At 43.8% G+C, this 16,332-nt stretch overlaps 2 protein-coding genes across 15 annotated transcripts in view; both read right to left on the reverse strand.

The window, feature by feature from the left end:
- The window catches only part of IPO9 (importin 9), a 56,451-nt gene extending 48,966 nt beyond the window's left edge, over window positions 1–7,485 (reverse strand). The window contains exon 1 of one of the 2 annotated variants that reach the window (XM_064273397.1): window positions 7,270–7,485. In XM_064273397.1, coding sequence (XP_064129467.1) covers window positions 7,270–7,432 — 163 coding nt within the window. In that variant the 5' untranslated portion in view covers window positions 7,433–7,485. The remainder of the gene's footprint in view (window positions 1–7,269) is intronic. The other variant, XM_003410220.4, reaches the window with a different exon arrangement.
- Window positions 7,486–10,436: 2,951 nt separating this feature from the next.
- NAV1 (neuron navigator 1) overlaps window positions 10,437–16,332 on the reverse strand; it is a 326,822-nt gene continuing 320,926 nt past the window's right edge. For all 13 annotated transcript variants that reach the window (XM_064273409.1, XM_064273406.1, XM_064273405.1 and 10 more), the window contains one exon: window positions 10,437–15,862. In XM_064273409.1, coding sequence (XP_064129479.1) covers window positions 15,767–15,862 — 96 coding nt within the window. In that variant the 3' untranslated portion in view covers window positions 10,437–15,766. The remainder of the gene's footprint in view (window positions 15,863–16,332) is intronic.

Consider the following 16,332-nt stretch of genomic DNA (forward strand, 5'->3'; position numbering starts at 1 on the left):
ACCAATTGATGCATCTTAGATTGCCGCTTGCTAGCGAGATTCTTAACCCATTCTTATTACTCCCCCAGTTTAAGCTGTAATTTTTGATACATTCCTATGGCACCTAAGAAAACAAACAAAACACCCCAAACCTGTTGCCATCAAGTCGATTCTGACTCATAAGGACCCTACAAGACAGAGTAGAACTGCCCCGTAGAGTTTCCAAGGCTGTAATCTTTACAGAAGCAGACTGCCACATCTTTTTCCCACTGAGTGGCCGGCAGGTTCGAACCACTGGCCTTTTGGTTAGTAGCCATGCACTTAACCACTGAGCCACCAGGGCTCTTGACTAAGAAAAGAAGGGTAATTTGTATAAGACCACTGCAAAAGAAGCCACATTCTTTTAAAAAACATTTATTAAATGATTAAATCACAGACAAACACCTGAAATCTGCATAACTGTCCCCAATATACTGAAATCCATTCTAATTCCTAGCATTAGTTTAGTTAGTTCAAACATTTTACATTTCTAACACTGGTAAGTTTGTAAAACTCATTTTAAGGACAGACGAAATAATAGATATCAACAACCCAAGGGGTGGAAGTCAACTTTCAGAGCTGATTCTAAAACAAAGATGAGTCATATATAATTTAGAAAGATTCTCTTTGATAGGAATGTTCAAGTTTAATGGGAAAAAGTACTCTAAAACACGTGTGTGAAATTTATTTAAAGAAGGAAGAAGGAGAACGTGCACTTGCAAGGGCACCCACACACTTTTCTTCGACCTCAGATACTTAGTGTGATAATGGATGCCATCCATCCTCCTGGCTCCAAGTCTGCCTAGAATGTCACTGTCTACACAGGCTCGTCCTTCCTGGACATAGCCAAACAATTTTGGTGTGCCTTACGTGACTTCTCCTCAGGGATTTTAAGGCCACTATGGTGTGGATTTAATGTTCTTTGCAAGGGCACAATTTTCGGATCACCACTTCAAAATGAGGTCAAGATGAATAAAATCTTCAGTCACTCAGTGTGAAAAAGATACTGAGGAATGAGACTTTTTGACAAGAGTCTGAAACAAGCTGAACTATAATGCTTAAATGAATCTAAAGAATTATCCTTCCAGTGAAAATACTGACATTCTTACAGGTAGGGTAATACTCAGGCTCACAAAAGGTAAAAGGGATCACGCATTTTCCATTATTCCACACTGGCACCAATCAGAAGACTCATCAGAGCATGAAGATCAAGTAAATTTTACACATTGGTCCTGCCAGAGTTTGGAAGTCCTTTCTCATCATCCTGAGAAATTCAAGTCTACTCTTTTCAGGGAAAAGGTTAGTGTGAACACATTTTTTTCTGTCTATTCTAGAAGAAGGTAGCACTCTGGTGATGGTCACAATAGCTGGGAATTCTTCACTTTAATACAACCAATAAATTAATCTTATCTAGTAATCTATCGAAGATCACACTCTAATTTCTACTAACCCCCTTGGTTCACACATCACTGAGACTCTAAGGGATGGTGAGAACAAGAGATTACCGGAAGATTAAGAACCGTGTGGAGCCCAGCGCATCTGTACCTACAACAAGCATCCTAAAATGGATTTTCTCTTCAAGTTTACTTCCTCCACATAGGAAAGAAGAAGCTGAAAAGTATGAGTAACTCAAATTCCTTCTCAAAAGCCTGTGGGAAAGAAAATCTTCTAAGAATATCGTCGTCAAGTAAAAACAAATTTTAAAATAGAATGGGTGGAAAGAATAGATTTTCTTCTCTACAGGCTTCCAGAGCTTCAAAAACAGAGATCAAATAATCAAATCTGGTTCAGGAACACAAAAATTTCACAAGGAACTAATCTGCATCAAGTTATAGGGAGAGGGAAAACTTCAATTACTATTTTATTTAACCCAATTTATTCTGTTTAGACCACATACCCTTCAGAAATACAAGGATATTAGTAATCATAGAAGAGTTTCACATCCATAAAACTTTGGTTTACTTAAAACTGTATGAAGAATTGTTTCTTAGGAGTGACAGTGATGATATGGCATATGGTGAACTCTATGCTATATGCACAGAAGGAACCCCCCCAAAAAATCCTAAAGTTCTTTGACTTATTTTTAAATGTCATCAACACAACTGCTCCTATTCATTCACTGCTGACTCCTGCTAAATAGTAAAAACCCTATTTATAGATATATCGTCACTTAACAGACATATATAATATTTTTTGAAGGAATACAACCGAGTATATCTGTAAAAAAGCACTTTTGTATATCCTAGTGTGTATGTGTTGAGGGCTTTCCAGTCTTACTGATGGGTGTCTTTAATGTAATTTCTCTAGAAAACATAACTTACTTTGGGATGATTAAGTAGGGAAAATACAAGAGACACAGCCTATATATATAGTTGTTTTATTTTGTCTTGTTTGGAAAAGACCAATCCAGGTTAAACTGTGATTCAATCCATAGAGTTAAGCCAAAGGAGAACACTCCCAAGTGTATGAAGTTTGTTTTCTAAAGCCGTTTTTATCGGGAAATTTGATTTCTCTAGTTCCTTTTCCTAAGGTGAAATCAGGATAGACCCATTCTGTTAATCTGGATTTTCCCGCTGACTCTAGATATCTTTTAGTCCAATCCAAAATGATCAATGGTATCCTGATTTCCTTTCTAAAAAATCCTTTGCCCTCACTCCTCTTTAATGCATTCTCTAGTCTTTTAGACTTTTGGTCCACTCTCATATCCTTGCTCCCTTTTCTCTTTCAGCCCACTTGGCAAAAACATCTATCTAAAACTTGGCTTAGCTGGGAAAATCCAAAAAGAGAGCATGGAGAATAAAGGACAAGTTAAGAAATACACACTACTGATCTTAAGGGTGCACTAGAGACTACGAGCAATGCTTTTACAGTCAGGGCTTAGGAGGCTACTAGCAGGAAGAACTGTGAACAGGGATTGTTTGGGAAAGGAGGCAGCTCCAAGCAGAGCTCTGGAGAGGTCCAGAGGTCCTTTTCTCATGGGGGTTGGTAAGCATCACAAAACCACAGCTGAAAGGAAAAAGAAAACTCCACCACTGGCCTTTTTCCGAGCGTGGCCGCCTTCAGCTCGGCTCAGTGCCCGCCACATGCCCAGGAGTGCGTCTGGATCCTTGAGGGGTTCCCTTCGCAGGTGGACAGTGTTTATGCTATACTGCAAGAGAGCCAGAAAAGTGCCCATGAGAACCAGAAATCAAACTTCCAGCCAGCAGGATCATCGCTCTAGGCATCTAAGATGGAGGAATCAACACAGGTATCTGAGTAGCATCCGAATGCCAGAGAAAGTGAGAGAGAAACTTCCCCCCACCCCAGGTCAATATAATGGTGGTGGAAGGAAAGAAAAAAAATGTATTTTCTGTGACATATCTGCTGACAGCAAGACAGAAAAGACTAAGTCAAGGCCAAATGATGGGGAAAGATGCCTTTAGTTCTAATAGATAGAAAGAAATAAGGAAGAGAAGAAAAAGGCCCAGAGTCTAAATCTAGGTATAAAAAGTCTGTGCTACGCTGGCCTGAAGAATTAGATCATTCCACCACTCAGGTGCTTGTAGCGGAAAGTAGAGACAGAAGAGGAAAAAAAGAAGGAAAAAAGACTTCATTCTAAGATATAAAAAATTAAACCATAAATACATTAAAAATAAAGAACTGATATTTGCAGGAGCCATGATCTTACCACAAGTTAGATGAAAAAGAGTGGATGAAGCTGAGTGTTCTTCAGTACTCTATTTACAAAATGTTTGCTATGACCCTGCCTCTTAAATAAAATGCAATTAGAAGAAAGCTTTAACAGATTGAGAAGTTTTTTATTTTTAAGGTGTAACTAAATTCCTGCAAACCCTGCTGATCAAATTCAAAATCTGAATTCTAAGAAAGCTGAAAGGCTACCAATTATCTGCTGGAAGACTGTAGAGCACAGGAGTGTCCAAACTGTCAAACACTGTGCTTCGCAACTCTGGATGGGAGTGCTGTATGAAGAAGGTTGCCAGCACCTTTCCTTCTCTAATCAACCCTGATTAATTAATTCAATTAATTAATTCAATGGGCTTTAACTACTCAGAAAGGTTTGCTGGATTTTTCCCAGATTTCAAGACAGTAGGGAAACACAGTAAATCTTTCCAAGACACCACCAGACTGATGAAGCAATCTCTCTTGATTCTCTCACATACTCACTTTCTTAAGAGATATGCCATCCTGGAAAAACATGACAAATAATTATAGGGAAGTTACTTCTCTGAAAATGTCAGCCAGCAGACTTAAATGACCAAGAAGTACTTTGGGCTCCAGCAACTTCCATTGTCTAAGATAACTGGTTTTTAAAATCTCTTCTAGGGCAGAATCTGATCAACCTTTTGTGTTTATCCATTTAACAGGGAGCTGACAACTGACCTGTGCCCTTTCCCTACAAATTAGAGATTCTTCCACTTAATCTTCAAGACTAGGGGTCATTACCTGGCAGCCAAGGAAGACAGCACACATCTTTGTCAAAGGGAGCAGACTGGTTACTCTTAAAGACCTGGTGGGATCAGTCTCCCATGTAAGGTGATAATAAATGGCTCTCAAGACAGCGTGGTTATTTTAGAGAACAGAGGGACTAGAAACAACCAGATCTGGTTGTCACCCGACCCTGGGTTCTATGGAACCAAAAGAAGAATAAAAAGATTACAAGAATACATATAATAATAGACACTAATCTCAGGCTTCTCATTAACATAAAATTTTAAGAAACAGTGCTTCCTAGGACCAGAAAGCAAGGTTCCTTCTACTAGGATAAAGCTAAAATTACCCTGCAAAGCACCTCCAAAAGAGCACTAAACGATTTGTTCATTCATTTTTGAGTCCTCACCTTGGTCTCTTCTAATACAGGATCAATGTCCTGTCAGTTTCATCTGGCCAGATACTTGGCCAAATCCTGGCTGGGAGCCAGGTGCTATATTTTCATTTAAAGCAGAGTAATGGCTGGTGGAAAAGAAAATACTACACCACACTGAGAAAACACCTAATTCAGACAAAATGTAAGATAGGACATACTCTGGACTCAATGGCAAAAGATAACTTATTAAAGGTCATAAGAGGTAGAAAGAAGAGGATATTATACCTGAAGAATTGGTCACCACCCTGTGCCTAAAAATAAGTAGAGAAGGGAGTGAATTTCTATAATTTTTTTAATAAGGAAAATGAGCCAGACCATTTCAAAGACATGAATAGCCTCCAAACGGTCCAAAGCACTGAACTGCAGGGACTTGATCTAGTCCTGGACATCACATTCAAAACCTGTGAATTATATGCCTCATTGCTAGACCACCAATATCAGTCACCATATCAAAGCCTTTCCATACCTCTCACAGCATGTGTGACAGCACATTAACAGCAGGTTATGGGGGCAGGGGATCAATCTATTCCCATTAGTAGCCTAGATCAAATAAAAACTCTGCACTTTTGAAGTTTAATTTTTGGTTTTAAGACACAAAAAAATGAAAAAAGTGAGAGACTAGAACTTCAAAAAGATCTCAAGAAGTTAGTAATTGACTTTGCCCAGCTGAGACTACAGCATTTGACTAAGTTGAAGGAATCAGAGGCTGAACTGGAGTTGCTGGACAGCTTAAACTTGAGCCATGGTGCACCTTTCACAGGAAGGTGTCAGACATACATTCAGGGCACCAGGAACCTTACAGATCATTCCAGGAACGTTCAGTTAGGACCAATTTATATCAAGCCCTCAGCTTTATTCAAACAGTAACTTGAATGTGATTAGGCTCCTTTGCTTTGTCATTTTTCCTCCTTCATATCAAAGGAAGGCACAGATGTTAATATGAACAAAGGAATTTTACCTACGAGGCTATAAAAACTCCTTCAGATCAGTCTATGCATGGCTCTCAGACAACTTTCTCCCACCCAATAGTTCCTCCTCCAGTAGGGCTTGACATTTTATAGAACAATGACTCTTACAATTCAAAATGGTCCTTAGCCTGTTAGATTCCAAATCTCAATGTATTTCAAATAGAGAGAAATTCATTTCCAACATCTCTCTTATCTTGTGAGGGAATACAAGATTAAATTAAAGGGAGAACTGTCTTAAATTCTTTTCCAAAGAATCATAAATTCAGTAGGAAACCCAACCCAAGGTTTTGAGTTTGACTGGTCTGCCCATGGACTGCTCCCCATATCTCAGGAGAGGTTTTTAAGAGATGGTGGAAACATTATGTCCAGCTGAGGGATTCTGAGGGTTTGGAGTTCCAGTGAAGCCCTGACAGATCAGGTACATTCCTTACATAAACATCGAGAAGACTCTCTCTCTTCTTAAGTTCCAGGATCAAATTTTCTTTGTAAAGTGGCCATAGTGGGCCTGGTGAAAGGTGCACTCAGCAGAAAATTGACAGAAAATCTGAAAGCAATAGTTTATTTTCTTCTCCATCACTTTAAAGCATATGATAGGAGGATGGGGACAGAGAAGCAAAGACAAAGGATAATCAAAGGCCCGCTCAACAGCAAACTGATAGAAAATCTGAAACCAATACTTTATTTTATTCTTTTTCATCACTTTAAGACATATAATAGGAGAATGGGGACAGAGAAACAAAGGCTGAACAGTTTCTCCAAATAAGCATGCACACAGAGGTATTTAATAAATGCAAATTATCTTCAAAATAAACGGACAGCAGGGTCAGGAAAGTGAAGCAGTTGCATATGCATTTGATTTAATTTCTGGGAACACACCAAGAGGATAAACACCAGCTAGGTTTATAACTCGGAGGCAGAAACTTGTTTGAGGTTATCTACTAGGCGGATAGCCGCCTTCTCAAGACCCTACGCTCTTGCCACTTCTACTGCAAGCTCCCCCTACTCTCATCCTCGTACAACCGAAGTGAAGGGAATGCAAAAGACCCCGGTGCTAAATTCAAAAATATTTCCAGAACCGCGCGACTTCCTCCAACAGCATCAAGTCCAGCTCTACCTCGGTCCTCTGCAGATCCCAGGCTCCGTCTCTTTTCAGGTCTCCACCCAAACCCTCCCTCACGAGGCTCCACCTCCCCCGACCCTCTCCTTCAGGCGCGCCTTTCCTTTTCTCCCTGGGACTTTCGCAGCCACCAGAGACACCAACCCTTCGCTTCCTGCCCCACTCCCGCCCGCTGAGCCTCGGCGGCCGGACACCCACTGGCTCAGGCTCCCCATGACCCCAGGCGACCCAGAGCTGCGGTCAGCGGATTGTGCGGCCGGCCCAAGTCCGAGCCATCCTCATTCCGGTCCCGCCTCACTCACCCTCCGTCACCTCCAGCACCTTAATCTGTTCCTCCGCAGCCGCCCGCACCTCCTGCACTGGGGAGAGGATCCCGGTGAGCGTATCCACCAACGCCTCCTTCAATCCTTGTGCCACTGGACCCGGCAGCCCTGAGGCCGCACCAGCCGCCGCTGCTGCCGCCATCTTCCCTCCCTTCAGCCCGCCAGCCCCGAGGTCGGGACCCGCCACCGAATGACGGCTCCCGCGCGCGGCCAATCTGCGAAGCCGCGCCTGCGCACCAGAGTCAGACGGGAGCGGGAAGGAGGCGGGGAATGGGCCTAGGCCTCCCGAGACAGCGCCTCCTGCCGCCTGAGCGGAACCTGCACCTTTTTTCTTAAGCATCGCTTCAGGTTTATGTAGAAACCGAGTTCCTGAGAGGTTTAGGGGGCTTTCCTAAAGTCGCCTGGTAAGCTAGCAGCCTACCTGGGAAAAAGCGGTATCTGACTTTCGATTCGTGGATAGAGGAGGCGGAGTGGGGATGGATGGAGAGGGCTTTAAGGAGAAGGGTCTGGATCGGATATAGGTCCTATTTTAACCAAACATTTTTTCCCCCTAACACTTAAAAAACGTTGGTTCTTCATCTCTTAGCCTTAGGAACCCAAAGGTTAGGAAAAAAAGAAACTAAGGGCGACTGGGCCGCGGAGGCTGGCCACCTTAGAAAGGCCCGAAGCCAACTCATTGCGACCCTGTAGAACAGTAGAACTGCCCCCACAGGGTTTCCAAGGAACGCCTCGTGGATTCCAGTTGTGGATGTTCTGGTTAGCAGCTGAGCTCTCAACCACTGCACCACTAGGGCTCCTAGAAGGGCCAGTGCCTTGGTTTTCCAGCCTACATTAGCCCAACCTCAAAACTGGAAAGTGTGCTGGCCAGGAGGAAGCACCTTCGAAAGGCTATTTCCTTGAGTATTTACATGACTATTTGAGAATGAATCCTATTAGCTGAGATTGTTTTTTATTTTTTTTTTAATTTTTCCCCCAGAGAAATTATGGCTGGACAGTTAAGGGGGTGGAGGAGACAAGAATAGGTTATGTGGTTATCTGGCGGCTGGCCATAGGAAATGGCCTAGAGGGATAGCAACAGTCCTAAATACCGGAGCAGTGGAGAGGATTCACAAGAAGGGTTAAAAATGTAAGGCAGAGCGGCAAGGATGTAGTGGTAGAAGGAATGGCATGGGATAGGTTGTTGGGGTTGGGTATTTCTCAGTAAGCTCTTCAGGTCTTTAGTGCCTTAGAAATGGTTTCTAGGAACCATGACTCATTCCCAAGTAGCAAAAGAAACCAGTTAGCATTTGTGTAGATGCCAAACTGATAACAATCCTCATCTGGGGATTCTCTCCAAAGAATGATTCCTCGATTAATTTCGAGGAAGCTCTAAACACACCTCTCACGTTCGAGGGCAGAGATGGGTGTTCAATCTCATAGGAAAAAGATTGCGCTTTGGACTCTTCTGTTCCACAATGGGGAATAGTAGGACTTCTTATTTCCCTTCTTTTAGTGGCCAGGAGAAGCTGAATTCATTAGACCAGCCCTTTTCTTATAGGTTAATTTATGTTTACCCCAAGAAGAAAATTAAGGCAAGTCCAGGGGGTGGTATGTTTTCAGCCATTGTGGCAGTAGATAGAGGACTTGAGGACCCTGACTTTTGGGCTTCACCTTTTTGAGTTCTGGTGATGTATACTATACTATACTATGTCTACAATGTACAGACAGGGGACCCCCCCGCCCCGTACCCCCGCCCCCGATTCCCTCAACCATTTCCAGGCAAGTGGGTTTTACTTCTGCATTAGGTAAATGACTGGAGTCTCACTTTCCAGATCAAGGAATGGGCCACAAGAAATATGGAGACGGAGACCAGGCAGAGAGGGAGCTAGAGAGAACCAGTGGACAATACAGGAAATAACTTTATTGAAACGCAAACGGCATCGAACAGATGAATCTTGCTGGGAGGAGACATGCCTGATTGACAGAGGGCCTCTGGGGGTGATGGAGGAAGGCCTCTTCAACTGACCCTGGCATGGATTTAATTGTCAACCAATTTATTTAAAATGAATTACTGAGGGGACAGCCCAGCTCTCTTCATGATTGTTACCGCAACTATTTACAACGATTTGCTCTCCGGATTCAGTTTTTGCTTTCTCAACATTATATATAAAAGGGCACAGGGTGAAAGAGCGGAGGGGGGTCGAATGAGAGAAAACATAGACACAAAGACACACATGTATCCTGGTTTGGGGTTTTGCACCCAATAAATTAAAAGAAGTGTTGCAACACTTCCTGCCCACCCCCCACCTGAGGAACACCACGCATTTGACAAACACAGACTCCATCCTGGAAACAGTGCTGCCTAAAACAGGATGTGGAGGGGGACAGAGGAGAGAAGTCTAGTGGGGGGTTGGAATTCATAAAAAAAAGATAGTTTTCTTCAAAACAAAACAAAACACACCAACATTAGGAAGTGAGAGGCCACTGCACAGCAGTAGCCTAGAGACTGGCTGGGATGTGGGAGTTCTTGTCTTATCCATCTTCAGCCTCAGAGAAATGGCAGGAAAGCAGGAAGCCCCTACAGGGGAAAATAACCAAAGGCCCTGCTATCAGCCTTCTGGGGACCGAAGGGGTGATTTAGTGCAATCATTTTACACTCGCCTTCCCCAGGCTTTATTTCTTCTTCCAGATGCTTAGTTTTGGAGCTCAGGAGGCCTAGTACTAGTGTATCTCTGTCCTTTACCCAAAAGCTCTCTACTGGGGAAAATTTGCAAACTTGAGACAAAACCAGTTCTAAATAGCCCATTCTCCCCCCTGGCCCCATCAGCCTGAATCTGTGAGTTTGGAGAGATAGAAAGCTTCTGTCGTAATTTTCCAAAAAGGATTCTGTTGTCTCCCCTTGACTGAGTAGTTCTGTATCCAGGTCCTGGTGTGGGGAAGGGCTGAGCCCAAGGACCTAGGTGCCTAGTACTGTGTCTTCCTCATGCTGAACTTGCTTGTGAGTTGAGCGGAGCCTGGAGTAGGGGCCTCCCTGGGATACTGAAGCACTGCTGTTAGTTGCCTTGGGGAAGCCAGGTTCTCAGGCCCAGTGGTGCCTTTTATAGCTCAAATAAAGGAGAGAGAGGTTGCTACGATTCTGGCAGAACAAGTTGTCAGGGAAATACAAATTAGATTTTTGTTTGTTTTTTTACTTTTTGCATCTTATTACATAATCAGAAAAAGGTTCAGAGCAGACACATATAACCCAAGAGAAGAGCAATCTGGAAGAGACTTCCAACTACTTTTCTCTGTTGAAGCCCTTTAGTTTGCCAGGTAGACATTTCAGAGATGTGAGATTTTTCACCGATGGTTGTGTTCAACTAGGAAAGACACACTCTCCTAACTTCTGCCCTGAAGCACACCTATCTTTTCTTTGTTAAAATAAGATGAAAAACAAACACAAGCATGAAAAAGGCAACTTTGAAATTAATTATGATGTCTGAGTTGTCACCTGGGACCTTCTTTAGTTTCGGTCTGAAAGCCCCTCAGTGTTGGGACTGATAGTTGGCTTTCCCTCTAAAACAGTGAATCTCAATCTTAGTGTGCGTCAGAATCACTGGGAAGGTTTGTTAAAACACAGATTCCTTGGTCCTATTCCCAGAGTTGCTGTTCCAGTAGGTCTGGGATGGGGCCTGAGAATATTATTTTTAACACATTCCCAGATGCTGCTGATTTGGGACCACACTTTGAAAACTGCTGCTTTGAGAAATGAAAAGGGTTGAGTCAGTGAACCAGAGGTTCACTTGTCATCATGACCACCCTTGCCACAGTAAATTATCCATGGCACAGTCATTAAGAATGATGGTCAAAACATCAAGCTGAGAGGACCTAGGGTTAATTTTCAATTGTCTTGGTCTCCCTGCAGCTTCCAAACTTTGACTGTTTCTTTACTTCAGGACTTTACCACCTTCTAGTTTACTTCCACCTTTCCCAGGGTCCGTGGCTGGTCCTGGCTGGGCAGACGTGCACACGTGCACCCTGGCATTGGGGGGAGAGTCAGGTTGGTGGCCCCATGTATCCCTGCTGGTTGGAGTGATTGAGGGCTCATGAATATATAAGGCTGATTGGATTATAAAGGGCAGTATCTTCAGGCTTTAGCCTTCAGGAACAGAGTGTCTCTAAGATCGTTTTATTACTTATGGCATCCTCAGTGGGGCTGTGAATCAGTTATTACTGTCATCATGAGTGTACCAGCATTTCATTAGTGTATCTGTTGCCACTGATAAACCCTCTGCAAGAGCACATTTGATGGCATCCCTGGTGTTGGCCTACTAGCCACAGCTTATCTAGCATCCACTAAGGGAAGACAGAATGAAGCTTGACGAGGAGCTACGTTTGGTGATCCCGGTTACCTCAACACTTGAAAGCTGTGTTAAACGTGTGATTAGGACAACTTCCCCTCTCAAACACTGCAATAAAGAACCCTTAAGGTCTCATGTAGCTTGTCTTCCTGATCCCAGTTTTCAGGACTGGGCCCTATTCTTTTTCCCTTGTTTGGAGGCAAATTTCACATATATATGCAGGGTTTCTGTATATGGGCACCTTCTTAGGTGATGGTGTGAGGTGTTTTTGAGAAACAGCAGGCTATCACTTCTCCCTTCCTACTCTTTTGGAACATTACAGGAAATAGACTTATCTCTTAGACCACTGAAAACGGGTATTCCTTTGTCTCCGGGAGCTAGAAATGAAGAGATGGAGAGATTAGGTCCACTTGGAGTCTTGCAAGCCAGGAAAGCCAGAAGGCAAGAAATGAAAAAGAAAAAAAGTCACTATTTTGTCTTAAATCCTTAAGTAATATGGATTGGTTAGCGGAAAGGTTGGTAGTTCAAGATCAAAACCTCGCATACCAACCAATAAGGACTTCATTGTAGGGTCCCCCCATGAACTTTTAGCAAATTCTTCTTCCCTGCCAGCCTCTAGCTTCCCAATGGTTAAACTACATAAAAAAGACATTGGTATAAGAGTTTACATAAAGATAGGGATAAGCACCGTAGAGCAGCCACAAAGTGTAGATTTAAAAAAATTACTTAGTGAAGCCTCGGAAGATAGGAAACAGCAAACTCAAGAGAGAGGGACAGAAAGAGACAGAGAGAGAGAGATATGCGTACATACACCAGGTCCCATATTAGCCTCCAATTACCTAGTATTTTATTTTTAGTGCTTAGGCAGGGATGGAAAAACAAATACAGTGGACAAAACTTGGTCTTCTTCATCCAGAAACGAGAGGGACTCTGCTGAGGAGCCTCGCCTGGACTTGTGGCACTCCCCATAGGTTGATGTTGGATATTGAACCATGTCATTTACTAGCCAGCTTTGATGAGGGATGGAGTTGCAGAGTTGGAGAGGAAGGGTATAGCCTAAATTCCAGTCTTAGGCTAGAATCTTCTGAAGGTTATCTGAGGGTTGAGATTAGCGATGGGACCCAGCGTTTCTTTTTTGAAGGATTCCAATAGTCTCAGCCAAGAAGTGTAGGTAGGAGAGAATGCTGTGGATTTGCTTTTGCCATAAATTCTAGGGCAGTGTGTGTGTGGGGGGGATTCAGGTTTTCTGCTTCAGAGAAGTCTGGATGAGCGTCCCAAGGGGTTATAGCACCATGAGGAGGCTCAACCTTCTGCAGTTGCCACATAACCATGATTCCTTTATGAGAAGATTGATCCCCACAGTGAGAGGCCCAGGTGTGCAACTGTAAACAGGGTGCCAGTCTCCAGAGGGAAAACTGAGGCTGCAACACCACCTCACAAGATGTGAACACACTTTCTGGAGGAAAGCAACTGGAGACCTGGGCGAAATGCAGCAGTCAACCGAGAGTAGAGGGTGGTGGATCCCAGGAAAAGAAACGAAAAGTCACAGCATGAGAGACCTCCAGAGTCAACCTGCTGAGGATCCAAATAAAATTCACGGTGGTATCCACAATTACAAGAGACGAGAATTCCTTTGTGGGGGGGTCTGAGGCAGTTGGAATAGAAGAAGGTATTCTCCCCTCTCCTTTTTCTCAAGTAGCCAGTAACATCCGTATCAGAAGGCACTGGCTGGGCAGCACCAGAAAATAGAGTTAAGGGCTCAACCATCAGATTAAGATGGCATTAAAAGTCTGAGCTTTGCCACAGGACTGGAGCTTAGGATAGGGTTCAGAAGAGATATAGGTCCAAAGAAGGCCCATCCAGTCTTCCCTTCCTTCTACGTTAGAACACTTAGCTCTGGGGCCTCCTCATTCTGCACAGCGGAGACCTTAAGGCAGTGATTTCAGCACCATCCTTGGACCAAGAGCCTCTTCCCACCGTATGATTGCATATTTTACAGCTGAGTTGGTTGGGGTTCTTCACAACTCATGGAATTAGCAGCAATAGCAATAATAGTCTCTAGCATGGAGGACCCTGTCATTTCTGGAAGCTATCAGATGAATACAGAAGATTTCTTGGGGGCTATCTGGGCCATCTCGTGGACCTAAATGAAAATACTCTGACATGAAGATTCAGATGCATCTACTCGTAGGTTAGGTGGAACAGAGTGATCCAGGTTAGTATGCTTGTAGACTCTGATCAAGTCTTGTGCTACCTAGGAATCTGAAGAGCAAACACTTAGGCCGAGGCTCACCACATATCCCTGATCTGCAGAGCCCTGAAACTTCAGCCTCACCAGACAGCTCAGCCAGCAAACTGGTCCTACAGGGACTTTCAGAAATGGCAGGAAGTGCTCACTCCAGACAGGCAAGATTCCACAGTCCTTCAGGCTCCATTCTGATTTGATCCCAGATCTTCTGCCCCCAATGTATTGAACATCTAAGGCTTCTTTCTAGCTGGCTCCTTGGGTTTCAGCTATATTTCTTGTATGATCCGGAAGGTCTCGATCACAAATGTAGTGTGCATCTAATGGACATTTACATTTCCCAATAGAATGTGAACTCATGGGCCCAAGTTTTATCTTTTTATTTTCTTTTTTAATCTAGTGACTGGTACACAGTAAGCACTCAATAAGTGCTTGTCGAATGAAGGGATACGTACTGCAGACCGTCAAGATAGTAGGAAAGGGGCAGCTTCTGCAGAAGGTGGGATCCCTTTGGAAGGCAGATATTAGCCATTCAGTTAAACTCCTTGAGCCTTGTATTCCCATTTAGGAGTATCTCACATGGATGTCCCATCTCTTATATTCACTTGTCAAAGACAAATAGTAAGGGCCAGCTAGGGAATTTGGATTCAGCCAGGCAAGGTGGCTGCCGTGAGGATAGTGCAGCAAGGGGCCAAATAAGCCACAGAGGAATATTTCCAGTTTCCTGGTTTTCCTCCAGTCCATGATGAAACTCACAGTAGATCTTCTATCAAGATGGGGCTATTTCCTCTCACGCCAGAGGCTGGCAGTTGAACTTCCAGGCAGAATGTGTGCTTTCTTAAGAGGGAAGCCAAGGGAACTGGGTTCCTCTTTTCCTGCTACGTCTGAGACAATGCTTCATGTCTCATATAAGCCCCAAGATGCCAAAGATAGTGGCATGGGTGACTAGCTGGTGCCAATTAGATGGCATCCAATTCTCCAAAGAAAACCCATTTGGTAAAAGCAGTCCAGCCCCTGGAAAAGCAATCCAAGCATCTCATAGACATGGGAGGAAATGGAAAAAACAAACCAAAAGAGAAAAGGAAAATAAATAGGCAAATGAGAGAAAAAATTAAAAACAAAAAAACAAAAAAGTAGGGTTTATTGATTCTCTCATGCATGTTAAATTAGAGAGTATAAAGACGGGGCTGTAATGTTATTTTTGGGGTTTGGTGACTTCTTAAATTGGCAGCCATCTTGTCAATGTCTCCTATGTCATCCAGAGGGCAGGAGCAGGCAGCTCTCTCTCTACCTTGGCATCTGGGTCCTCTCCAGCTTCATCTTTTTTTTTTTTTTCCTTTTATAGATTGATTTAAACATCATTTAAACCACATGCTTCTTTTTTTCTGGGCTCCAGCCAGATCTCTGGGGGAAGAGTTTTGGCAGTGGTGACGGAATTGGGAAGGGTCTGTGAGAAAATATGGGGCGCTCTTTGTTGCCCTCAGATTTCTCCACGTAGGCCTGTCTCTCTCACAGTTGTTCATAATAATCATTGAGGAGTTGCCGCAGGTTTTTTTTTTTTTTTTTTATATGTCTTCTGCACACCTCTCCAGAAAGCCCCAGGAGTTTGTAACTGAGACAGGAAATCAAGGAGAAAGACCCAGAATCGTCTTTTCCCCAAAGTCACAAGAGCAGGCCAGTAAATGTATCTAGGGGACGCAAGTTCCCAAACGCCACCCCACCAGTCCTTACTAGGAAGTTCTCAAAGGTGCAGCACCAAGAACCTGTCCCTCTCCTGACACCTCCTCCTCCCTCCTGCTCTCCTCTTGGGGCTGGAGAGCCAGTGCTCTGAAAGAAGAGGGGGGAGAGGAGGAGCTAACATAGCTGAGGCCAGCCCATTCTGCTCTCCGGGGTGACAATGACTGCCGGACCCTCAGAGCGTTGCCTGGAGGTTGGGATCCAGGATGGTTTCTCGATCTGGAGATTCAATGTAGTTGGCAGCTTCTTGGAGTTTCAGCAGCATGGCCATCTACAGAAGGGGAGAAGATGGATTAATGAGGGTTGAGACTCAGCCCCGCCCTTGGAAGGGAAACCAAAAAATCTGGATCATGCATCTGATCCTTGGTTTGTAAGTAATTAAGAGCCCAGAGAGTTTAGAGGTGGTTCATGAAAAAGTAGTGATGAGTGCTCCGACCCTGTTCATAACCTGCACATGTGTAACAGATACCAGGGGCCCTGCTAGAACATGTGGAGGAATACCAAAACGAACAAGACAAGCTCTGCCTTAAATGTGCGTGCACTTCAGGAGAGGACAAAGGCGTGGACATAGCAGCTGATACTGGGAGGAATCTGAGTAATGCCATTGGAACATCTCTAAGAATTTCCCTTTCTAATGTATTATAAGGAGCCCTGGTGGCGCAGTGGTTAACACAGTTCAGCTGTTAACCAGTTGCTCCATGGGAGAAAGATGTGGCAGTCTGCTTCTGTAAAGATTACAGC

Source organism: Loxodonta africana, chromosome 20, assembly GCF_030014295.1.
Source record: "Loxodonta africana isolate mLoxAfr1 chromosome 20, mLoxAfr1.hap2, whole genome shotgun sequence".
Lineage (NCBI taxonomy): Eukaryota > Metazoa > Chordata > Mammalia > Proboscidea > Elephantidae > Loxodonta > Loxodonta africana.